Raw genomic sequence first — 25125 nt, 5'->3', positions numbered from 1 at the left:
TCTGCCAGGTGTTTTCCCAGCCAGTGGAATATGTCTAAGTAAATACTACACTACAGCAACAAACATTCCTTCTTTTCTCAGCATTATTTTCTGTGAGCTCAGCTGCATTCTGCCATTGGAATGGGCTGCCCAAGGAGGTGGTGGAGTCACCGTCCCTGGAGGTGTTCAAGAAAAGACTGGATGAGGAACTTAGTGCCATGGCCTAGTTCATTGGATAGGGCTGGGGGATAGGTTGGACCGGATGATCTTGGAGGTCTCTTCCAACCTGGTTGATTCTATGATTCTAAGGAATGACACTTAGAGCTTAGGCTCTGTTTATGTATCTCTCTGTGGCACATATCACAGTGCAGTACACTTGCCCACTAGGAAATTTAACAGGCATAATTAAATAGATCACTTCAGCAGTGATGGTATAACTAAATAGATCAATTCACCAGCAATGGTAGCCAGCATCATTAACATTAAGCCAAGTATGAAAAAATCTCACAAAATAGATGCTTGCTCAGACAAATAAAGTCATTCAAAAATGTGTATGCTTCTAGGATGCTTCCATCCCTAAAGTAATACAATGACACACTGGATTAGAAATACTTTATCGTGGTGAATAAACGATCATTTCATCTGTGATTCTCCCTTTTGTTTTTTTTTTTTTTTGTTTGTTTGGATTTGTTGTTTGGTTTGTTGTTGGTTTTTTTTTTTAAATTACTGGACCATGGAAACAAACAAATCCATCAGATTGCAATTTTCTATTCATCTTTCAAGTTCATGGAGACAAACATTCTACACATATTTTAAAACAGAGTAGCATTCTACATTTATTCAAATGAGTTGTTAAATTGACTGTAGCACAGGACAAGGATTTCGTTTTAAGGCAGTCTCTACATGTAAGTAGTTTACCCTCCAATCCCAGGAGCATGCATGAGGCATACAGGAAATTTAGTATAATCAAGCAAGACTCAAAACAACAGGAGTCTGCATTTGCTGCTCAACGCTTGTCTTGATTGGAGGTGAAGGACCTAACAAGTGCAAGTCCACAGGAAATAAGAACAGAACACAGATGAAAAAGGTTGGAAGGCATAAGAGAATGAAAGCACAGTTCTGAATTTTAGTAAGCCAGAATCTCAAAATTAGCATTAATGAAGAAATTCTCCAAGGGGAGACTAAGTATGTAAGGCAGAAACAGTCCAAAAGCAGAATGGATATATCCTGTTAGCCACCAGAATCACATTAGTACACAGTACACCAAACATTCATTCGTATCTGGGATGGAAAATGTTTCTTTCAGCACTCAGATAAGACAGATAAAAACAGTTTAGGTTGTATGTAAATGCAAGTTAAAGGGTACACTAAAATGTAACCTTTAAACATCACAATGTAACAGCATACCACTTCCTGTTAAGAGATAGCACTCCAAGGTCAATTAATCATGGCTAAGAAGAACAAATGGTCAACATTCTTAATTAGGGTTGATGCATTCTCCTCTGTGCCCTTATCTGTCATGACCACTGTTTAAAAATCTGAGTTATTAGTCTTTATTGAGGAGTGGATCTGGTTAATATCTCTAAGAATAGGAATCATTCCTCCTTCCACTACACACTGGTACCTGATAATTCCTACCCTCTATATAAGCCAGAGATAACCACCACCCTAAGACCATCTCAGTGGCTATAAATCAAAGTGACTGTAGTTCCCATGCAACCTGGGTTAATTTTTGTTTACAATATATCCACTGAAAATGTGGGTATGACACTTGAGGAGACTGCTTATAGATTAGAGCAGAGGGAAGTATATAAAGTAGTCGAGGTAGCAAGGAAAGACAGACACCAGTCACAAACAGTCAAACCTCTCTAATTCACATTAACAACCAGAAGATCCATTGTGTTACTGAAATTTGTCAATACCAAATTTAAGCAAAGATTCTCAGTTCACAATATGCAATTAATTCCCTTGCTAACTATAGTTTTGTTTACAGTACACAATGTAAGTCAAAGTGTTTGCCAGCAATATAGCTATAAAAGTTTTAAGTTACTGCATTGAAACTCAGAAACATTTGTTAATCTTAACAATAAAGTTCACTCCCTTATTTCTGCTGCAAATGAAGGGGTCTCAGCAACAAAGTACACTTCAGACATACTTCATATTAAATGAGATTAAAATACAGCAGGTGAACTTACAAGGAAAGCTAAATTTTAGATTCAATGCCATCTGTAAATTTTAGGATTATCAAAATATCATGGCTTACAGTTAACAAGAGAGAAAAAGTCTTCATTCAATTTTACAATTCCTTTTGTTGTTTACCAAACATTTAGCTATTATTGCTTTTGCATTGTGCACGGGTTTCTCATCACTTACTGAGTAAAGAAGCTGAGCTACTCTGAGCAGTGATTCCACCTGAAGAACTCGTTACTACTCGTGTCTTTATCCTTTCATAATATGCTCTTCTGTATGAACGTACCTAACAATAGAAGCCTGACTACAGTTAGCTCTAACAGGCCACTAAAGTACCGAGACATTCTTTTATTCTAGAACTCAGAAAAGCAATACACTTCTAAAAGCTTCATTTTTATCATGCAAAAAAATGACCTCTGCAAACAGCATCTCCTATATGCTCTGGGTGCACAACAAATATCCTTGAGGATCACCTAAGAGCAACAGTCTTTTTTCCTTTACGCACAGCTTCAGATGGAAAACAAGGTGTGCTATTTTCATGAAATGAAAGCTCCTTCACTAGTCAGTGTCAGCCTTCACATGGAAATGATTCTACAAAACCACATTCTATTTGCACATGCTCCCAAGAAAATATCTGGATTATAAAGAATTGTAGTTACATACACAGGAGAAGTAGATATGTTTTAGGCATGTAACAGAAATAAAACTCCTTCAAATGGAAATCAGTGTCTGATTTTCTACCTTTACAGTTATCATTCCAGCCCCTTACTGTAAATACTTCATAAGATCTGCAGAACTCCAGCTAGGAAGTCCAAACTGGGGGCAAAATATAAATCAGTGAAAAATATTTTTCACTTCTATTTCAACAGAATCTGTATTATTGACTCTGGTCTGCTGGAATACAACGCTGCCTATGTTATACTTTCAGAAGTGCTATTTATATATTGTAACTCTAAGAGCTTCTCTGTTTTCTTCCAAGAAAATAAGTAGTCTTTCATAATTAATATCATAAAAAGTTACAGCACCACAGTCTCTATGTTATTTACACATGCTGTTAAACAATACTGACTCGCTGCAGGAGCTCATTTTTTTCAGGTTTGCTCAAGATATGGACATGCATACAAATCACTTGGAAAGTCAAAACCCAACAATCTGGGTTTTGCATTCAAATAAACATTTTTACAGTGATAAAAAAAATCCACAGCTGCTTCCACCACTTTGTTTCTATCATTTCTTTATGTTGCTTTAATCATCTTCAATAGAATAAGGGTAAGAGAGCCAAGATCAAGACCTCAGGCATGCTAATAAGGATGTTTCTTTAAGATTTCATAGCTGGAAATTAGGGAATTTGGATTCCAGCTAATCAGGGAACTAACCATGTGATAGTTACTTAAAGTGGCACATTTTGGTGGTCAGTAGAGAACCATTATATCATACTTTGATAATCAAAAAGAGGACAGGTTAAAAAAATCCCAGAACAACAGGAAATTAACCTCATGCAAAGCCTCAGAGAGCATAAAAAAGCCTAACAACTCATAAGTATTAGGCCTGGAGTGCAGCATAGTTACTTGAAATAATACACAGCGGTAATTTAGCAATCTCCTAGCATATAGAATCATGAAATAGACCAGTTATTAGATACAGGAATGCTTCTTAGTTCTCTGCATTCTAGATGTGTGCCATGGTTAGATCCTGAAGCCCTAACAAATCAAACATGCATGAAAGAGATCTCTCTACTTCCATGCTGCTCTTCAAATACAGAAAACACTGACAGAGGCTGCAGAGTAGGTAAAGTATAATGCAACAGGACCCTCCATCTAACTGCCTAGAACCAGAATAAAGACGTACATCCAAATATGTCATTGGAACACACAAGACAGTCTCCAGATTCCTTTTACTACAGCTACATACCCTGTGCCATTGTTTCAACAGCGAGCAACATCCAGAGTATTTCCATTAATATTTAAGTGTGCATAACTTACTTTTATTTCCAACCAAGGCCACAAGTGGCTGTGTTTCTGATGCTTCATTCACTTTTTTTACCATATTATGCCAGTCTTCTAAATTTTCAAAACTCTGGCTGTTGGTAATATCATAAACCAAGAGAATACCCTAAATAGAGAGATACAATTTAAAATGTTACAGCTTGTAAAAATATTTTAGCATAGTAAAATCTGCATTGATCTAAGTTATTATTATCATAAAACAGGGGATTAACACATGATGGGATTGTATCCTTTGAGAAATAAAGGAATTAAGTTTTCACAATAAACATATTACAGTGATTCTCCTAAATTCCATGTGTTCCAAAAATCAGATGCTAACAGAACTACAAAGACAAAAAAAAATGGCAATTCAGTACAGAGCACAATTAGTTATATTAGAATCATTCCAAACTGCATATACTTTATGGAAAACCCAGAAAGGACTCCACACTTGTATCTCAGTTAACTTCTGAGTATTTTTATACTTGCTCAAATGCCTGTGCATGTATGTATTTGTCTTTCATAATATAAGCCTTGCTCTAAGGAGAACACTGATGTTATTAAATGCTCAGTGGAAAAAACTTAAGCTATAGGACAGGTATTGCAAAAGCTAGGAAAAAAAGACATAAGGCTGAAAGTTATAAATGAGAAAGAGCATGTGGAATGCTTCTTTCAGCAGCAGCCAAGTTCTCTCCCCAGGCTGCAGAAAAGCAGAGCAGACTATCTAAACCGTCCTCAGCACTGAAAAGTCTCATCAGAGCTAGACGCAAGAGAAAGTTAATAGAACCTGAGCATTTAAGGCTGTCCAGCTCTGTTTCTAACTAATTCTTTATCAAAATGCTAGCTCTCCAGCCAAATGCAGCCTACCTACACCTTTGAAAGAAAGGGTATTAACAGCAGATATGGTGTGGAAGAAATCATCACAGTTCACAATTAGCTCACCAAAACTTCCTTTCAGTGCCCTTCTCCGTGACCTAAAGCATTACCTCTAAAGTATATTCTTTCCTTCACTATTCTTTTTAGGAATCTTGCCAAGATTTGCTATACTTACACAGCAAAGGTGGCAGGTATGACATCCTAGAGATGCAAAGTATGGAAGCACAGCATTCAGCTCATACAGAACCCTTCTTGCTTTGTTTTGTGCCATAACAGTATTCTATAAGCAACTTAGTATGATCTAGATAATTAATGAAGGACTCATCACAACTCCAAAGCTAAAATTTATTTCACTTTCTTTAACAGAGAAATCCCTTCAATGCTTTCATAAAAATCCACGTTTTTCACAAACTTACAGTATGTGTAGTATAGAACTTGAAGATAAAAGCTGTCGTTTCCCTATTAGGCATAAGGAATTACAATAGAAAACTAACATTACCCTTTTTACACAAAAGTAAAGCATTTCCCTGTCATGGGAAGGGTTTGAAACACATGGCAGACAACATGCCAAGAACAGCACGTTAATTCTCTAGTCTCCAGCAACATGGCAAATAGTCCCTGCTTGCATAATTGCACTCTAGCTAGAGATATTTTGCCTTTATTAGTGCATATGTGAGTGCTTTTTGTTTTGGAATTAGAGAGTATTTTCAAAAACAGGTCGCTGGAAACAGAATGCTGCAGAAATGATTTGCTGGTCTCTAGAGAAGGTAGAGTCTGCAGTACCTTTATTCTATTAACAAGGTAAGTTAGGAAGTATGCCAGCTTTTAAAGATACTTTAAACTAGATATATGGGCAGGAGCAGCAATTACAGGTAGGAGATGGAAGCAGTCCTGAAATACTTACCACACAAAGGCAGCAGTGCTATTACACAACAGAACTGCTTTTATGGACATCTTGTAACCAGACAATATATTCACACTAAACAATGTACATCTGAAAAGTGTCAAGTTTTGCACAGTAAAAGAAAGCTACAAAAAACACTAATTAAAGCCATATGCTTTCTTCTTCAGGTTTATCCTCAGCTGCCCTCATCCTATGACTGACTTTAGTACAAAGGAATTAACTTTCAGATTTTCATTAATATTCATGAAATAAGTTCCTATTTTTTCTATTCAAAGAATATTGATTTTATCAGAGTAACTTGAGAATGGTATCTTGCACATCTGCAGAAATGCTATGTTTTCATTTGTAAAAAAGTTTACATTCTACATACATTTAACAGCTGTTGTCTTTGCTGATACTGAGGATAAAGTCACTCAAACACGTGACTGAATGAGTTGCTGTCTATCGGTTCAGCTGTGGTAACTAACTATACAATTCCTCTCTCAGATCTGAGACAACACAACATGGACAGAAAACTGGTTATTAGCACCTTTTATTCAAAAAGATCAAAGAGCTCTTTGTTCTTCTGACCCATCAGTGAAATTCAGCTACCAAGATGGGATGCAGCAGCTATGTTCTTCTGTATGAGCAACATCAGAGGGAAAATGGGTGGGAAAAAAAGCAACTGCTTCAAAACAAGGGAATTACAATTTCCACAACTGTGCAAGCAAATTAAGTAGGTTCCCATCACCATATCTGGCACTGTTATTTTAAAAGATGGTACAACAAGCCAGGGAACTTAATGAAAGAAATAGCTCCTTAATAGTAACTTAACAAAATAACATTTATCCTAGAGAATTGACTCAGCTCTCATTTAAAGAGAAGGAAACCTCCAGTGGTAAGGCTTGCCATAAAGTATAGGTGGAAGCTCTACTTACTCCCTCTGGTATCCTGATCGAGTTTCAAACAAGATCAAGTGAAGTCTAGAATGCAGATAACCTCAGTTATGGTAAATTCAAAATTTCAATCTCCAGATGGTCATGGTATTTCTTAAGTAGGTCGACTGTTTATATTTGGATTTCTGAACAGGAAAACCAAGAATTCAGACACTTGTGACTTCTGAACCTCACAATAATGAACCAGATGAAATCCATACAAGGCTATGAGTATCTGCAAATACTGGATAACAGCATGATGCACTGTACACATGCTGCAAGCTATTCTACATATGTACTGAAATCTGAATGACTTACACTGGAGAATATATGCGGATGAACATGACTTCTACAGCAGACCCAAATAATCTACTCTATATGTATGTGGACAGCTTGTGAAATTACAAACAAGATGTTTAAAATCCCAGTTCCACTACACCTGTTGACCAAGTGCAACACACCATTAAGGATACATACTGCTTTTGTAGCAACTCTCACTAGTTATTTCAATATTTGAAAGACTTTCTTGTACTGGGGAATGCAAAACTGAACACACCATACCAAATCTAACCTCAAAAACATCAGAAAAGATGATAATCACCTTCCTTGGTTTGCTTATCTCATTCTTACTAAGCAGGTAAGTACCCAGTTTGCTTTTCTGTTGCAAGTGTGCTTTGATGACTATTATTCAACTGTTGTTGTTTTTTTCCAGTAGGACCCCTATCTTCTTTTCTCCAAAGCCATGTCACAGGATGGTTGAGGCTGGAAGGCACATCTAGAGATTATCTGCTTCAAGGCACCTGTTTCAGCATTGTCACCTATAGCCAGTTGCACAGGATCACATTCAGATGGCTTTTGAGTATCTCAGAGGATAGAGACTCTACCACCTCTCCAAGCAACCTGTGCCAGTGCTTGGTCACCCTCTCAGAGAAAATGTGTTTCTTGATACTCAGATAGAACCTCCTGTGGTTCTCTACCTATTGCCTCTTGTCCTGTCACTGGGCACCACTAAAAATAGCCAGAGTCCATCTCCTTTACACTTTCTCTTCAGATATTTATACACACTAGTAAGATGCTCCTGACTTTCCCTCGCTGGGATGAACAGTCCCAACCTTCTCAGCCTTTCTTCATATAGAAGAAATGCTCCAGCCCATTAATCAGTTTCACAACCCTTTGTTGTATGCTCTCCAGCTGATTTCCAGCCTGCAAAAGTTTATTAGGTCAGAGGCGCAGGACTATCCATTTGTCTTCAGTGAACTTCACAAGGTTCCTCTTAGTCCAATTCTTCAGCTGCTCATGGTCTGCCTCAATAGCATCCCTACCCTCCAGCATATTGACCATTCCTCCCCAACTTGGTATAGTTTGCAAACTTCCAAACAACATTTTGTTCCATTGTTCAAAGAATTAACAAAAGATATCACCATAATACCAACCCCTAAGGAACACAACTTATATCCAGGCACCAGTAAGACACTGAGCTATGGATCATCTCCCTTTGAATACAGCTGTCCATTCAGTTTCTCAGTCATTTTGTGGTTCACCCACGCAGTCAGGTTCTCTGTATTTTGTCTGCAATAATATTATGGGAGATTATGTCAAAAGCCTTTCTGAGGTCAAAGTAAATGACATTCACTGTCCTCCTCTCCACTGAGCCAATCATCTAGCCACAGAACACAATCAGGTTGGTTGGGCACAATTTATCCTTGCTAATTCCATGCTAGCCCTTCCCAGCTACTTCTTTGCTGTTTTGCTGTCCAATCACAGGAAATTTTACCTGTACTTAAAATGACTTTTCTTTCTAAATACTATTACTCGCTGTACTTCTCTTTTTCTTCTGCAAAGCTACAGAAGTTCAACATGAAATAAGCTTCTGCACAGAAAAGAGCAGAGAGCAGTGTTCATCAGAATTATTCCTGGTGTTTCATTAATAGATGAAAATAAACATAGTTTTATGTGTCTTTAGCAGGTGCTGTAACATACTTTGTTACAAGTCAGCTTTGATAATAAGAAGCCTACTACAGGCACTGGCAGTATGTGCAATGATGGGAGAGAGAGCAGCCCTTCATTCGTCAAAAAAATAGGGTCACAATGAGCATTTGGAGGAGACTAAAGGAGACAAGATTTACATAGTTTTTTTGTTAAGGTATTCAGAATGACTGAAAACTAAACTTCCATGACTTTAGGCTTACCCATATCAATTTTTCCTCGAGTTTGGGACACTGATACTAACTTTTTGACCTGCTATTGCTGATAAGAAACTCCTAAGTTTATCATCAAATTCAGTACAAAAAAAGCTAACAGCCTTTTATTTCCTCATTGAGTTTACTTCAGGCATGTAGCAACAATTTGTGATTGATCAAATTATTCCTTGTCTTGGAAGCTGCTTTCTCCTGCTGCTTTAACAAGGCAGCAAATGGTTTTTATTTAAAAAGATAAGAAAATGCAATAAAACAGATGGAACAGCTGAAAACATGTAGACACTTTAATGTGACAAAATGTTAAGCTGATAAATTTGATTTTATCCTATTAATAAATCTAAATCTCCTTAATTAGTGATTCCCATGCTGTCCTATTACTACAGTGTTTCTGTCCAATACAAGTTTTAGGATTCCACATTGCTATGGCTTGGAAGCATCTGTTTTCTTTGAGGATAAACATTATATAATAAAACATGTTATACATGTTGTTCTCATTACATACTCCAAATTCAAGAGCAGAGTTTAGGTTTCACTTATGTTAAGAAGTTTGGCATCCTCCTAAATTATCTCATAATTCAAGATACTTTTCTAATATTTACCTCTTGCTTAATCCTACCATTCACTTTAAGTTGCTTACTTAATTTCAAGATAAATTTAATTTTCACTGAATAGAAGTCCTAACAAAAATATTTAGCGACCTGGTTGCCTCCTTTTGTTTGCCCTCTTATAACCCCAGTTGAATGTATGAGTTTAATAGTGTAGGATTGGCCTTAATTTCCTCCTTCTACTTTTTCCCCCCAGGAGGCATCTGTTCTAAAAGCAGCCACTATATCTACCATGTGGATATCCAAATAGCCTTTACTATTTACTGTGATTGCTTTTCTTAAGACACAAAGCATGGAAGCATACATCTGTTCTTGAGAGTTATTTGAATGTACAAACGTGCACCTTTGCTTTGCCTTTTAAGCAACTCTAAGAAGTTAACCATTTTCCAAAACTAAACTTGGTGTATTAGTAGCAACTAAGCAGAGATTCAACTTTTCTCAGATCTACAAAACAACCTGTAAAAAATGTGTAATTTTAAGAAGAAAGTTTCAGTCAATTTGACATAATTATTCCTGATACAATGATCATCTTTGATACCTTACCTGAGCTCCATAAATATATTTATCCAGCATTTTGCCTCCGATTGTTTGCCCCCCTACATCCCACACTTGAAGAGTAACATTTGCATTTCCTGAAAAAGAAAATGGCACAGATATTGCAAAACCTGGAAAAATTAGATACAAATTAAAGATATACTAGAACTCTCTTACCTCCCCTGATAGTATAAAAAAAGTAACAGCTTTTTACAAGTATAAAAATAAATAGGAGCTACATTTCAACACAGAGATGATTGTATCATTTTAAAAAAAATCACCTGTGCTCAGCTAAGTCATTAAATGCAATTAAATACTAACATATTTAATATTAACAGAAGAGCATTGAAACTGCATAAACTAAAACATTCCCAAATGAAAATTACACAACTTCACTGAAGAAAGGAGTAAAACTTTACAAAGTTCTATAGTGTGGTACTTGGAACTGAAACATAATACAATTAATGACAACTTAACCACATTCTTTCATGCTCTGTGTCCCTTCCCCCCCTAATACCTCCAAATCTTGACAAATCTAGCAGCAGAGAAAATCTGCACAGTAACTGCATTTTGGTATTGATGCTCTTAGACTAAAAGAATTATATAGCTGGCACTAAAAAATGGAAATTCTGGCACATATATAAGATGAGGATGCAAACTACGATTATTAACTCCACCTACCCCCCCAAAGCAAGCAACTATATTTGTTCATGTTTGCATAATTTAATCTTCAAAGTACCTATACTACGAACAGCTCCCCCTTTAAACAGTCTCTAAACTATGCAGAATCTGAACAGGTTTTCAGAAACAAAGTAACAAAAATCAGTGTTAATGCAAAATATTTCATATCCTGCAAGTCACACATCTACAAGCTAACAACTCAGAAACCCACAGACTAAACATATACACACAGCAATGAATGTCAGCACAAGCATACAACCATATTAAAAGCATCATTTGGCTCATTTGGCACAGTGATAACTGTTCAAAACTACTGATTACCTGGAAGCACCAAACTCTAACACAGAAAGGTCTGATGAAAATTTTTCTAACCTAAATGACTTGCATGTTAGTAACAATTCTCTAGACTCAAAAAATAATCACAATTTCCCATTACCTTAATTTCTAGTGTAAAAAAAAATCAAAATTGCAACAAATTCCACATCACAATTTCCAGAGTCAAATGAGAAAGAACCCAATATTTCAGGCTGTTAATCCAACCACAGTGGTTGCATCCAGACTATACAAGATACTGCATCAATAAATATACTGAAAATTATTTGCTTCAGAAAAAAATATTTTGACCAAACTGCATGAAGAAAATTTGTCAACAGTTGAACACTAAGTCATACTGTTCAAAATTACTCAAAGAATTCACTATTTGTATTAAAGTACATTGTTTCACCATGTAAAATATTTACATTATTCACTGCAAAACTGCATCAGTTACTAAAACAACTAGAGACAAACAGAGCTTTTATTTTAAAAAAGCCAAAAAGACAGGAAAACAGTACTTTGACAAGCTAAAACACATTTCTAATGTGGCCTAATGTAAACTCCTGTGCAATTCTAGAAATCTAGAAATACTAGAAAACAGTACTTTGACAAGCTAAAACACATTTCTAATGTGGCCTAATGTAAACTCCTGTGCAATTCTAGAAATCGGTGACTTTAACTCCTAAATTCTTTACTTACACATAAAGAAGGGGGAAAAATGCAAATGCTGAAGCATCTGTATTCATCAATTCTCCTACTAAATAAGAGAAATGAAAGCTTTTTTTCCTGGTGACACACAGATGATCATATCTGTGCAGCAGTATGAATTAACATTTCAAGCAAACAGCAGCTCTGCAATCCCAGAACCAATCAAGAAATTAGACAAATCCACTAAAGTACTGCTTCCAATTCCAGTATCGAGAAATGTCACCCCCCTCACACTCCTTTTCCTTCCCCTCTCACGCCCCATCAGCGGTTCACCTCACCTATAAATCACAGAAATTCATATACACCTCAACACACACAGGCAAAAAATCAAAATTATAACCTACAGAGAAATGCTTCTTCCTATGAATACATTTCAGGAATGTTACTATTTTAATAATGATAAATTAGGAAAATAGATTTACAGACTTTGTTGGTGCTTTGATGCTATTTCCATCTACATCCTGCTTTCATTACAAATAAACTGGAAGAAAGCAAAACATTAATGAACCCATGGTTGATCAATTTCCAAATTTTCCACTCAAGAATATTTAGAGTCTCAGTAATGTACTAATAGCTGGGAAAAAACCTGCAAAATGCAGGTTCTCAGCATGCACACTGCATGATTTGTGTACACATTCCGCTTGCAAGTACTGCTGTTAAGTATTATGCACACTGGTATTTTTAGAGGCATGAGCAGGACAATAATAAAAATTATTCCGTTGATTTTATGGAGAAATAAGCACTGAAATTTGGTACTTTATCACTCACCAGATACTAAAAATTACAGTGAAATGGCCAAGCCAAAATAGTGAATGCAGGAATAGTCTGAAAAGGTTATTCTGTTTCACTTAATATATAAACATAATCAAGGAATTATTGGCAATATAATTTTAACAAAATAAGACCAAGAACTGTATATATTTTCTTATGACTTCAAGTTATAGCTAAAAGCCTCATTTCTGAGTCTGCTTCCCTTCTCACCCTTCAAAAGAAAAAACAGACAGAACTACAAAACTTGCATCAACTTTATCAGATCTCACTACAGCTTTTAATGACAAATACTTTTTCTAACTTCTGAAGCCAGAAGAAATCGTATTTAATGAAATACTTTCACACTTTGAGCAAGCACAAATCAAACTCCTAATTGTTCAGAGATAAACTTCTACCAGCAACTATTCTTTTTTAATTATTTCTTTGCATTTTCCATGCAGAGTGCTGCAACTGGCATCTAAATAGTTTCTTTGCCGTCGTGAAGTGAAACATCTTGAATGCTCAAACTGTATTTTTATGAGTGCCGAGGGACCCTAAATTTTAGTGGTCTATTAAATGCCAGCAATTTCATGCTGCCTTGCATAAAACAGCATTCACATATTAGAGCACTGCAAATCCATAGCTGCATTATACTTCTCTCACACAACTCAAATACAAGTTGTATATTTCATTTATGAAAAAAAAAATAATCTCATTCAACACACACATACTTTCTCAAGAAATATACTTACAGTTCCTTTCATTGTTGCATGTTACACTATCCACATGGACAGGCAACACACTCAAGGACAGATAGTAAAACCCATGAACATAGACAGCATTCCTTTCATTTGAATTTAATGTTTTATTTAAAGATGGAAGTTGCAAATGCATAACCCTTTGGCGTGTGGCAAGAATGTACTAATAAGTTTTCTCTAATAACCTAATTAACTTTTATGGCAAAGACACTGTACTAGGCTTATTTAGTATACATTACTTTGAAGAATTTGTTTCTCAGTCTTATACCTGCCCAGTGTTAGCTTCATTCTCTTACCTGGCAGCATTATGCTTTTCAGGAAGAAGTCCAGTCCTATGGTTTGCTTGTACTGTTTTCCAAATGTTTCTTGGGCAAAACGTGTGGCTAAGGATGTCTAAAACAGAACAACAGCAAACTAAGTTGTCATTTTAAGCAGAAAAGCACTTGATGTTAAACCATTACTATGAAATACAGTTAGACACTTCTTAGATGACAGCTTTCATGGATTTGGACTGCCAGGCATTCCAGCCAACTCCAACATAATGAGAAGTGGCGGCAAAGGCTTCTAATTTATGTAAAAGCACAGCAAGACACAGGTTTCCTTGGTACTTCAAAGATACCATGCTATTCAGATCACAAAACACTACACAGATTTGAATGAGTTATCATTAGTGTGCTCAAACCGACACAAATCTGAGTAACACTTTCCATACCTTAAGAGTATTTAATATTTTTAAAAACCATTCCTTCCCAAAAGAAAGGTCCTCCTTGGTACAAAACACCATGATCCCAGATCAGCTTCCTGGGAGGGAACAGATATCTGCACCGTACAGTTAGTTCCAGAGAGGCTCCAGAATGGGGCAGGAGTCAAGGTTTCAGGATCAGGTATTTCATGATGTCTCAGACTGGAAGTGTACTTTCTCGCACACAGGAAAAACTAAGCCCATGTTAAGGATGCACATTTGCAGGACTTTGGAAACATTAGTTTGAATTTGTGATTTATGAAATTAGACCATTACACTGTTGGCCTAATAATCAGCTTTTACTACACACTGCTGAAAGGATACACAACTAACCTGTGTAAGACATTTATGGTCTTTAACAATTAAAGTTTTCTATTGAAAAAATTAAAAACGGAAAAGTGGAAGCAAAGAATAAAAAAAACTAATGGTAAAAGAAAGGAAAGAAAGGAGAGGTACAACCATAGAGAATACAGAAGTTTGTATTGGGGAAAAATAAATATTATATTAAAAATTCATCTCACATAAATAAGATACATGCCACACCAAATTAGTAGCATACACTTCCAAATCTCTTGACATCTGAAAATATAAACTGTAGGGAAAAAATAATCTAAATATGAATTTATATATAAAGGGGGGTGGAGGTGGGGAGCCTAATAGCCTCGCAAAACGCTTACACTGAGTAAGAAAACCCCAAACAGGCAAGAAGGATTTTTTTTTTCCAGTTTTCTGTTCTTCAAGACGCAAAGAGATGACTCGCATCAATTGTCAATAGAAACTGTGGTTAGAGTGCATTTAAAGATGCCATGGCAAAATGCCAAGAGTTCTGACAAATGAGAATAGGGAAGTTCCATTAATAGCATGGTTAGAACAGATCTGAGTGATGCTAATAATGTAAAATGTAGACAGGAAGGAAAAGGAACTTACTCTTTTCTGTATGAAAACGTGATCAGCAAAGCTTGAGCATTAAAGCTCTTTTATCAATAGGCAAGCATCTACTCACTATTAAATTACCTACGAAGTAAATAACAAAAGATTACTCTTTGCTGGCTCTCGATTCACATTTAGATTCCTATCTTTGTTCTATATATAGAATAAATGATATTTTGGTATCAGAAGATATGTTTAGGAAGTAACCCAAAGAATCAATTAAAGACTACAGCAGCATTTTCATTTACTTCACTGAACCCAAGTCCCAAGAGGAGTATAAATAAATAAACAGGAGAAAACAGCAAGTAAACTAGAAATAGTGTGAGTATACTTATGTATTTATATCACTGTGCAAAGGGTGAAGACCAGAGAGCATGAATCATGAGAAAATTCTTCTGCCTGCAGCTATGTAAGAGTATTACTAACAAGATGCACAAAATAAAACTCAATACAGATTTAGACAGTAGTACTGAAAAAGTCAGTCGAACTGATTCTTTTAATGACAATAATTAGCATGTCAAGGCTACAAAGACAGTATTGTTAATCTGTCCTTAAGGATGCATGCAAGAATAAAAATGTTGCAATAACACACAATACAGTTTTCTCCTTAAAATTTTCCTTTTCTGAAAGTAACCAGTACTCAGGAGTACAGATTAAAATATCATCTGACAATATCATGGCATTCTATACTCTCCCACACACTAATTTAGATCCCCATTAAATAAGCAACCACTCCCTTTTTGTTTTAAGGGCTCAGTAAATATTAGCTTTATCACTCTGTGACACTCAATGTTCACCAAGGACTTCCAAGAGTGTTAGTAAAAACAAATAACATACATTCAATTAACAGCCAACCAATAAGAGCAGCAAGTAATCAACAGCATGGCAAAGTTTTCCTCGCCTGCACTCTTGAATGCACAGGAATTTGCAGAAGAAAATCACTGACTAACTCTTTTTAACTTTTTTTCCTACTAAATGTTAGATCTCAAAGGTGGTGTTGGATTAACAAACCAGAGTTCTCTATCCACAGAACAAGCATTTATCCACAAAAATACTAAGAGCAACAATTCACACTTCTACACAACAGTAAACAAAAGATGTTATGCCCATAAATATTTAAGTACCCCTACAATGCAAATATTGACTTCAATCCTAAAATTGTCTCCTGCCACGCTTGCCATAAAAGATGCTGCATAACAGGCTTGCCTGTTGGACACGCTGAGTAAAACCCATGTGCAAAATAAGGAAAGGTGCATAACAGTTCAGTAGAACTGTGGCTGGAAAAGCAAGTGATCAGTGACTGCAGCCCAAACAGATTATGCTCCATTCATAAAATGTCAGCCATTGACATAGAGATCAGAGGATAGCGTGATATCAAGAAGGCCTTGCTCCTTTACATTCCTTCTAAGACAACTACACCATCAACTGTCACAGAAGATTCTCCATTAGGCCACGGCAAGTTCACACATTTGCCTTAAATAACTCGAGGCAAATGTTCATATGCTGTTCTGAATAGCAACATATATTATTGAATGTTGATGTTACAAACTCCCTCCTTTCAGACAAACCAAAAACGTTTGCGGGTTCTAACAATACAGCAATCAAGAGAGTAGTAAGCAATAATACACAAAAAATGGCAGTATTCTAAGGGCAAACTGTAATGGGATATTTGGTAAGATTTTTAGGAAACACACGAAGATGAAATTAAACCTCTCAAGTCAGGTAAGAATTTCTTGCTTTCAGTGCCAACAACTGACAATATAAACTGCTGACAAGCTGCTCCTAAACACCTGCATATTGAGTAAATAGAGGGGAAAAAGTCAAACAGAACAAGCAATAGCAGCCAGCTCTGACACCGCCTTGCTCCTGCATTTCACTGCACTCTTCTGCAAACAGGCTAAGGTAATTGTGCATTGTATCACTTCAGCAGAACTCTTAATCTCAACTCTTTATGTCAACCTAGAGCAGGGGGGGGGAGTGTTACTTTCCCTCTCATCTGTGTGGGGAGCAGGGGGCTTGTAAGAGCAGGCTGTATTAAACTGGGACAAAAACCAATCTGTGTGCTGCAGAAGTAGAAACAGTTGGACCATAGCATGGTTTCTTCAATTAGTACCAATGCTCATTTATTTTAATGGAGCAATAATTCTGGCTCAGGAAGATCAGGTTGGTTAAAAATCTAGATGCACAGCACTGCTCTGTGTACATATGTACCTTGGTGTCACCAAAACTAAAAAGCAAACTGCAATTAATAATTGCTATTTTCATCTCACATTGTCCCCACTTCTGATTTCTTGACAGATGATTTTCCTAGTTTGTTATTCCCTTTTATCTTCTTCCTAACCAATCTTGATGTCCTCAACTTTTCTTTACAATTTAGCACTTCCTTAACATCTCTAACTATAATACTAAGTTTCCACTTTGTCTCATTCCCCTCATTCCTTCTTCTCTTTTAAATTCTCTCTTTGGCTCTTGCTTACCCTTCACATTCTAAGTATCCAATTATTCATTCAACCACCACAAAACTAATGAACAGAGGCACAACATCCCTCTCTTGCCTCATGGAATAGTATCGTTCCTAGCTAGTGGAAACACAAACATTACCCTCAACTTGAACTGACACTGGTTTGTTTTCAAACTGACACCAACTCTTACACAGAACCCAAATCATAATGCTTCTAAATAACGAGAGAGGAAAGAGAAAGCAAGTTCACACCTTTGGCCAGCTGACTCAGACTTTTTTTTTTTCTTTTATTTCTGGAAAACTGAGGGACAATACCAGATGGCAAAGAGGGAGGAAATAATTTTCCCCCTTTGTGTTTTTATTTTGAGGGTTTTTGACAGGTGACACATGAAAATAAGTCAGATGTGAACACCTCACACAAAACACAAGATACAGTATTTTGAAGATACGTTAATTTTTTTCCTACGCTCCTCCTGTCTGATAATTCCAGCAAGAGGAAGTAAAACCCCAACATCTTACACAGTACATGAGAGGCTAAACGTGTGTGTGCAAAGACCAGCTGTAAACCAGACGTAGAGCAGACTGGTGAGAGTTGAAAACATATAGACATACACGTTTCAACAAGCAAGCAGAATGAGCAGCCCACAAAGGAGAGGAACTTCAACAATTTAGTCTTCTGAGATGCTTTAAATAGCACTAGGTCCATTTTATCCTTCCATTCCATTACCCAATCACTTCTTTATTTTTAGAGGATTTTACAATAAATCTATTATTGCAAGAGTTTGCTGCTGGGCCATTAGGACAGCTGGAAGATGCCTCTATTACAGCATCATCTAGGGGGGACAGGAGGAAAAGCAGCCCACCATAGCACAGCTGCTACTCATGCAAAATAAACTGCACTTGAGGCACTGGGCTCCTAGAGCCAGCAGGAGATTCAGTGAGTGGCAGCTCCCAAGTGAGAGGTAGGAATCAGCAGGAATATACATCAAAACTCAAGAATGCTTGAAAATCCATGTTTGGCAAGAGGTCTTGCCACAAGGTGCTGAACAGCAGTAGCAAAAGGATTCCTCAGTTTGAATGGAAAACTCCTGGGGAACGCTACTAGTGAAACAGCACTTCAGCTGTCAATCCTATGCATTTATTAACCTCTCATCACATAGTTGCTTGGAATTGTGCATTTACTGACTCAGGCGAACATAGTATCACTTTAGCCTGGGTTTTGAATCACTTGAGACCAAAAAGAAATGTTTTATTTCTTCACAGAGCTCCGCAAAAGTAAGAGAGCAAAACCATGCATGTATTTTCACTACACCACTTATTTCTACCAATAGCAGCCAAGGCATTTACATGACCTTTAATACCATTTCTACTTTTCATATGGCCTGTGAAGCAGGCAGACCTTCTGCCTCCTTGCATCTTCAAAAGTTAAAGATCAAAGGGGAAAAAAAGTGTTCTTCCAATACACAATTACTACTTTCAAGCATACATCACAAGAGGATTCAGACTACATATGGTAATGGATATGTCCACACATGCATAGTAAATATCAGTGACTAGTCTAATGGATAAAAAAGCAGCCTCTTATCTATATTCTTTGGTCTCCATCACATTTTTCTTTTTTAAAAAAGTGTAACTTGCTCACAAACTTTTACAACATTACTCAAATATGTTTATTATAGATGGGGGGGGGGGGGGGGGGGGGGGAGAGTACAAGTCACCACAAAAAAAACACTACATTGACCTAGAAGTGTTCTTCCAAACTCTGAAACAGTAACTCAAATGGACAAACTCTGTTCTACCCACACGCAGAGGTTATTAGCTCTGAAACTGAAAAGAAGACACTCCGGAGATCCTGCTAAACAACCTTTCCTGCTCGTTGTTTCGGAGGGAACCGAAACACCTCAGCCCCCACCCCAGGCCCTTCCTGGGCACTGGCAGCCACCAACAACAGTTTCGGGCTACTCCAGCAACCGCAGCCAAACCATTCGCCACCCATCAACAGCGTACGGCGATCGACGAGAAACTCCATACCAGGCAGCACCGCAGCAATAACATTATTAGCGGCTTCTTTTATTAAGGCTAAAGAGAACTGGATTAAAGTCGTACACGTCTGTATGTTGACCAAGACTCTTCGGGTGCCGCAGGGGTACAGAAACCCCCGCCGAGCACGAGCGGATACCGGCGGCCGCGGAGAGAAGCTCCCCGGCGAAGAATCCGCTTCTGCCGGCCAGCCAGGGAGCGATGGAGGCCCGTCCTAACTCTCCGCTACAAACCCGCCCCAAACACGCTGGGGAGCCAACGGAGAGAAGCGGTGCGGGGCCAGGAGCGAAGGAGGCGCGCTCAGCCGGCGTCACGCCGCCGGGTAGGGCGATTTCAAAGGCAGCCGTGGGCTGCCCACTCCTCACCGGGAGAGCCAGGATGAGCGCTGAGGCAGAAGGCCGGAAAGGGGCCTCAGGACATCGCGGCGAGAGAAAAGGGGCTGCCGACGGAGGCCAGCACTGACCTTGCCAGTGGTGCCGTCCCCCAGCAACACTAGCTTGAGCTGGCGGTCCGGACTCTCCTCCTCCTCCGAGTCCGACATGGTCCCTGCGCGCCCTGCAGGGAAGACGAGGCGAAGGGCAACCGGGAAGGATGGGGTGCAGGGGCGAGGAGGAGAAAGCAGAAAGAAGAGAGCACGGCGGTCACAGAGCCGGCAGCACTGCAGGGGCCGTAGCCGCCATCTTCTCTCCGTGCGCCCGCCGTCGCTATTGCCCGCACGGGACGAAACCAACGAGGGCGGAGGGAAGGGGGAGCGGATAGCTGGCGGGCGAGCGCTACAGCAACAAGTCCAACACCTGCTGCGGACGCAAGCAGGGGGCCTTCACCACACCCTCACTTCCGCCTCCCCCTGCCAGCGGCTAGAGAAATGGTTCTGCCCAAGTCTCCGCCCGGCGCAGCTGCCGCTTAGCCTCGAAGCGACGCCCCGCGCGGTAACCAAGAGCCGCGGGGTCAGGGGGCGCGGGGCGGGGTAGTGGCTGCGCTGGGCGTGTGCTGTGGGGCCGCGCCCTCCTCCCAGCCCTGCGGAGCGTCCTTCTCCTTTCGCTGTTTCTGTCTCTTCTAAGTCCCAACAGACCTTGGTCTGCATTTGTATGCGGCTTAGACAGTCACGTTCTAATGTTCCTATCCCCTCAGGACTAGCATACAAGAATTGGGCAGAATTAGTTGTTCAGGTGAAGAGAATCCCCATGATGGACTGCATTTCTTGCCATGTATAGGTGTTTGGTCCCAGAAACTGGTCAAACCTCTCTGGTACTCCTAGAGTACTGTCTAGAAGTTTTCCCATCTCTTTCTTGAATACCCTTATCTCTCTAGAGTTCAAAGGAACGTTCACACAGGCTATTCCCCCTTGATTTCCTCCCAGTGACATCTCCCTTAGAGGATATAGTCAGGTAGTTCCCGTGGTGGCCTCCTGTGATTCCCCCTCGCTCTCTGAGCTATTATCTGCCTCCTGTTCTAGTTTTAACACCCTAACTTCTCTCGGTTCCACTCTAACGCCCTTTTTACGTCTTGGTTTCACTCCTGGATCTGGATTAGAAGGGTATCTGTGGGGTGGCACCAAGGGAGGTGCCATCATCAGGGGGCAGTGGTAGAGGAGGGGATGCGGGAGGTGCTGTCGGCCTAATGACCAGCCAAGGGGGTGCTAGAGGGGGGGATGTGGAAGGAAGAGAATCTAAAGGATCCCACTTGTTTTCCTTAGTCTTCCTCCCATCCTGATCGTCATCCTGCTTTTCAGTCTTAATTTTTAATACCTTTATAACATCCTTGGACCAAATATGCCATTTCCAGCAGGCAGCATAATCACTTTCCTCTTCACTAAACAGTTCCTTACTATTTGCATATATATCCAGAGCTTGACAAACCCATCCATATCAAGGCCAATAAAGATCATTGGGTCTTATCTTTTCCTCTGGCCATTCTGTCATGCAATATTATATCATTTTTGCTTTATCTCTATTTTTAGTATATTTTACATCTCTTCAATTAGAAACCATTACCATCAATGGACTATCAGGAGGTATATTTATCCATGTCTTCTTGCTCCTTTGTCCTTTGGAGCCCTTAGCCTTTCCAGCACCTCGCCCCATCCTGAGGTTCCTGAGGTCCCATCTGAGTGCCTCCCACCACTGATGCCCTTCTAATACTGGAGAGGTCCAATCTGTCTACACATTCACCAACCTGTATTCCTGAGGTCCCTGTCTGAGCGCCTCCCACCACCAACACTCCCCTAATCCAGCAACTTCTTGCCTGGGTCTTCGTGCACCTAGAATTAGGGGTACTTTATGGCCATTCCTTGGGGAGCTCTTTTTTATTGTTTCTCCTTGCTTTTGACTTAACTGTGTGTGTTCCACACTCTTGGGTTTCCTGAAGAGCACCAACAGGCCACCTAAGTCACCCAGGGGCAAGGAAGATCAATTGGGGTCATCAAGAATTTGTTATAAATGATCTTAGGCACAGGCCAATCAGTACCAAACACAAGAGAAAATGTATTAGTTAAAACAGAAGCAATTAGCGCTGGGCTCGAGGGGAGTCTGTGCTCTACCAACTCATGCAACGGGCACAAAACATCCTCTCTCATTTATGCACTCATTTTATGCATGTGTATCAAGTACGTAAATAAGTCCTACAGCTTTATGTAATGCCTGGATAAAAATCATTCCTGTTTCAGTCTCTTTCAAGTTTCCTTCACAAAATATATCTCAGAAGTTTCCAGTATTACAAGTACACTATTTTACTCAATCTTCAGCAGGATCAAGAAGATTCTTTATTACTCATCTATACAAGTGTTTGCAGAATTGAGGCCAAATGCTTTGCCAATGTCATTCTGGGGAGAGGGGGGAAAAAAAAGGAAGGAAAAAAAGCAGAAAGGATGTTAATTTCTAATGGAAAACCAGACACACATCTTTGCCGCTTTCTTCGTACTTCAAAACAAATTAAGCGTGTTACTCATCAACTCTTTTCCACTTCAAATCATCTCTTAGTCTAATTATCCAACAAGTTCTCTTAACTGGAAACTTCAGCAAGATCAGTATTGGGGCTCAGATGAACAGCACTTCTTGGGAGGACAAGCAACGGGGACAAATGTGGAATTTTCCTTTATGATTTCTATAGTATTGAATGGTTCTACAGTTAACATTAGGCATATAAAAGCTTCACATCTCACATCAGGGCAGACATGTGACTGATAAACCGCTGCTTCTGGAACTGCTCATATTTCTGCCAATTCTTTCTCAGATACATTAAGAAAGAACATAAAATATGAAGTCGAAGCTTCCTGGTGCATCTGGGAGAAGCAGGGTTCTATTCAGTGCCCAAGATGAAAATCAAGAGGGATTAAGACTGCATGTGCAGTAGCAGGATGGTTAGGAAGGAAGGTGCTCCAAGTCTCCAGGCTACATTTATTCTCATCTGAAAAATGACAGAGAAATTTATGTATTACAATATGCACCCTCAAACTTAATTCTCTTTTTAGACTATATTCAGTTTTCCTCCACAAATCACTCAAGCTTATTAAAGGTTTATATCATCAACTAAACGAGTGACCTATAGAAAGAACTGTTTTGCCTTGAATACAGCATTCATGGGCTTAAGGTTTTCTTGAGACCGTGTATCTGATCTATTTAAATAAGCATTTCTGTGTTAAAGCACGATTTTGGAACTACAAAGATTACTCAATACAGATAAACATCAGTGTTTGCAGTTGACTGTCTAGAAAAGAGACAGCATGTCGGTTTTTAGAATGCAGTATAAAGTTGCATTTCCTACATTAAGGTTTCTATAATAGAGCCCAAAATCACTGCGTAAGTAGGAAACAGTCCTATGCTTCTCCCGGGCTCTGGGAAAAGGCAGGAGTCAAGCTGACCAAGGTGTAATTTGGCTGACAAAAAGGAGCCCCATGTGTGAGAGCCTGCAGCCTTTTTGCCATCCTCTTCGGAATGCAGGGTCATTAGCCATCAAGTTATCTGTGCTGTCCTCTTCAGTGCTTGATGGAAACAGCACATTTCTCAGTGACTGACAGGAGCTGTGTCCTCTGCTACCAATGCAAGCCATTCTTTTAACTTTTGTTCTGCCGTTTCGCCCTGTGCTCCTGGAAACACATGCATTTTCTCTTGCGTTTCGTTCATTCAGTTCTATTCCAGGGCATCCATAGATGCTTCTCTTCTTCAAAGCGGAAATTAGCATTATGTCTGTCTGAACAAGCAAAGTGTCCTTGAAAAGAAAAGTTGTTGTAAAAATTAAAAAAAAAAAAAAATCAGAGTGCTCATTTAAGAAATAGGAATAAGGTATTTAATTGTGTTTCTGTGTTGATTTTGCTGCTCAGCTCTGGACCACTGTAGAAAGCAGCTGTTACCTTTAATTGCACTAGAGATTTGCAAATAAAAAGCAAACTGTTTCTTCTTCATCTTTATTATCTCTAATGTCTTTACCAGATAGTTTTTTCTTGTACACAGCTAGACTGCTGTGCCTTGAGTCTGACTCAGTGATTAATGCAGCTGACTAGACTGACAACTGAGTGGAAATAGTAAATAACCACTTGTTTTTATACATGTTAAAACCAGTTCCTACCCAAGCTGGAAATCCTTGCTTTTGGAAGGGCATTCTTCCATCTTGCTTCCTGCTAACCTGAGGTCATTTAAGGAGTAACTGCTTTAAGTGCTTGTTGATTACAGTGATGTAAATGTCTCTGGCCAGGATACACAATGAACAAGACTTTCCATACAGGAACACGGTTAAACTGGAGGCCGCAGAGTTTATGAACTACACTGCCTAATAAAACAGGGAAGAACCTCTAGCCAGCTGCTCCCCACAAACTACCCAGTGAAACAGGACTGGTGAGGTTCACCAAGCAGAAGTCTATTGAGGCCAAGCTCAATGTTTAAGAGAAGGGTAACCGCATCCTCCCTCCCACAAAAGTGAGCAAGGTATGTGGTCCCAAACAGAGCATCTCCTTCTACACAGTCTGTTCAGGGGAGGGAAGAGTAAAGTGAGTAGTAGCATTTTTTCTTTGTGTGAGGTGCTAAATTTTCCCTGCATTGTGGCAGGGGAAATAGCTAACTGACACCTGGCTAGTGCTGAAGCCATGAACAGTAATTCTGGCTGCAACTAACATGAAAAACCCACACTGGAAATTTGCTCTCCAGTTGTGTGAATGCACAAACAAGTTTTCTGGTATTTCTGCTAGCCAAATTTACTAGTAAAGCCACACCACACTTTCAGTGTGGTAAACATTCTTTCTTAGTGTTAAAAGAAAGCACACTAACCAACTCAAAAGTAGAAAATCCAGCAACAGCCAGGCTAAATAACAGCAACCTCTAGGGAAGAGGTGAAAAATACCTTCAGAACAAGAATTAATTTATATAAAAGGCAACTGGAATTCACACAAAGTACATATAACTTCTACTGAGCAGTTCACATAAATCTGAAGTGTGCCGCCTGAGCACAGAGGACCACTCCTGTTCCTTGTCTCCAAACCACAAAGCTCATTAGAACAATGGAGAAATCTGTCCACAGAGTTGTTTCAAGTGTTGTCACTCCTCTCTCAGGCTGCAGCTGCACGG

At 39.0% G+C, this 25125-nt stretch overlaps 1 protein-coding gene across 2 annotated transcripts in view; it reads right to left on the bottom strand.

Moving 5' to 3' along the window:
• RAB28 (RAB28, member RAS oncogene family) overlaps positions 1 to 20442 on the bottom strand; it is a 52849-nt gene extending 32407 nt beyond the window's left edge. Inside the window, exons 1-4 of one of the 2 annotated variants that reach the window (XM_064151437.1) lie at positions 20034 to 20442; positions 13694 to 13790; positions 10195 to 10283; positions 4152 to 4281 (exon numbers count right to left, since the gene is read on the bottom strand). In XM_064151437.1, the coding sequence (XP_064007507.1) occupies positions 4152 to 4281; positions 10195 to 10283; positions 13694 to 13790; positions 20034 to 20111 (394 nt within the window). In that variant the 5' untranslated portion in view covers positions 20112 to 20442. The remainder of the gene's footprint in view (positions 1 to 4151; positions 4282 to 10194; positions 10284 to 13693; positions 13791 to 20033) is intronic. The other variant, XM_064151438.1, reaches the window with a different exon arrangement.
• Between the last annotated feature and the right edge of the window lie 4683 nt (positions 20443 to 25125).

This window comes from Pogoniulus pusillus, chromosome 11, assembly GCF_015220805.1.
Source record: "Pogoniulus pusillus isolate bPogPus1 chromosome 11, bPogPus1.pri, whole genome shotgun sequence".
NCBI lineage: Eukaryota > Metazoa > Chordata > Aves > Piciformes > Lybiidae > Pogoniulus > Pogoniulus pusillus.
This window is presented reverse-complemented; position numbering and strand designations above follow the sequence as displayed.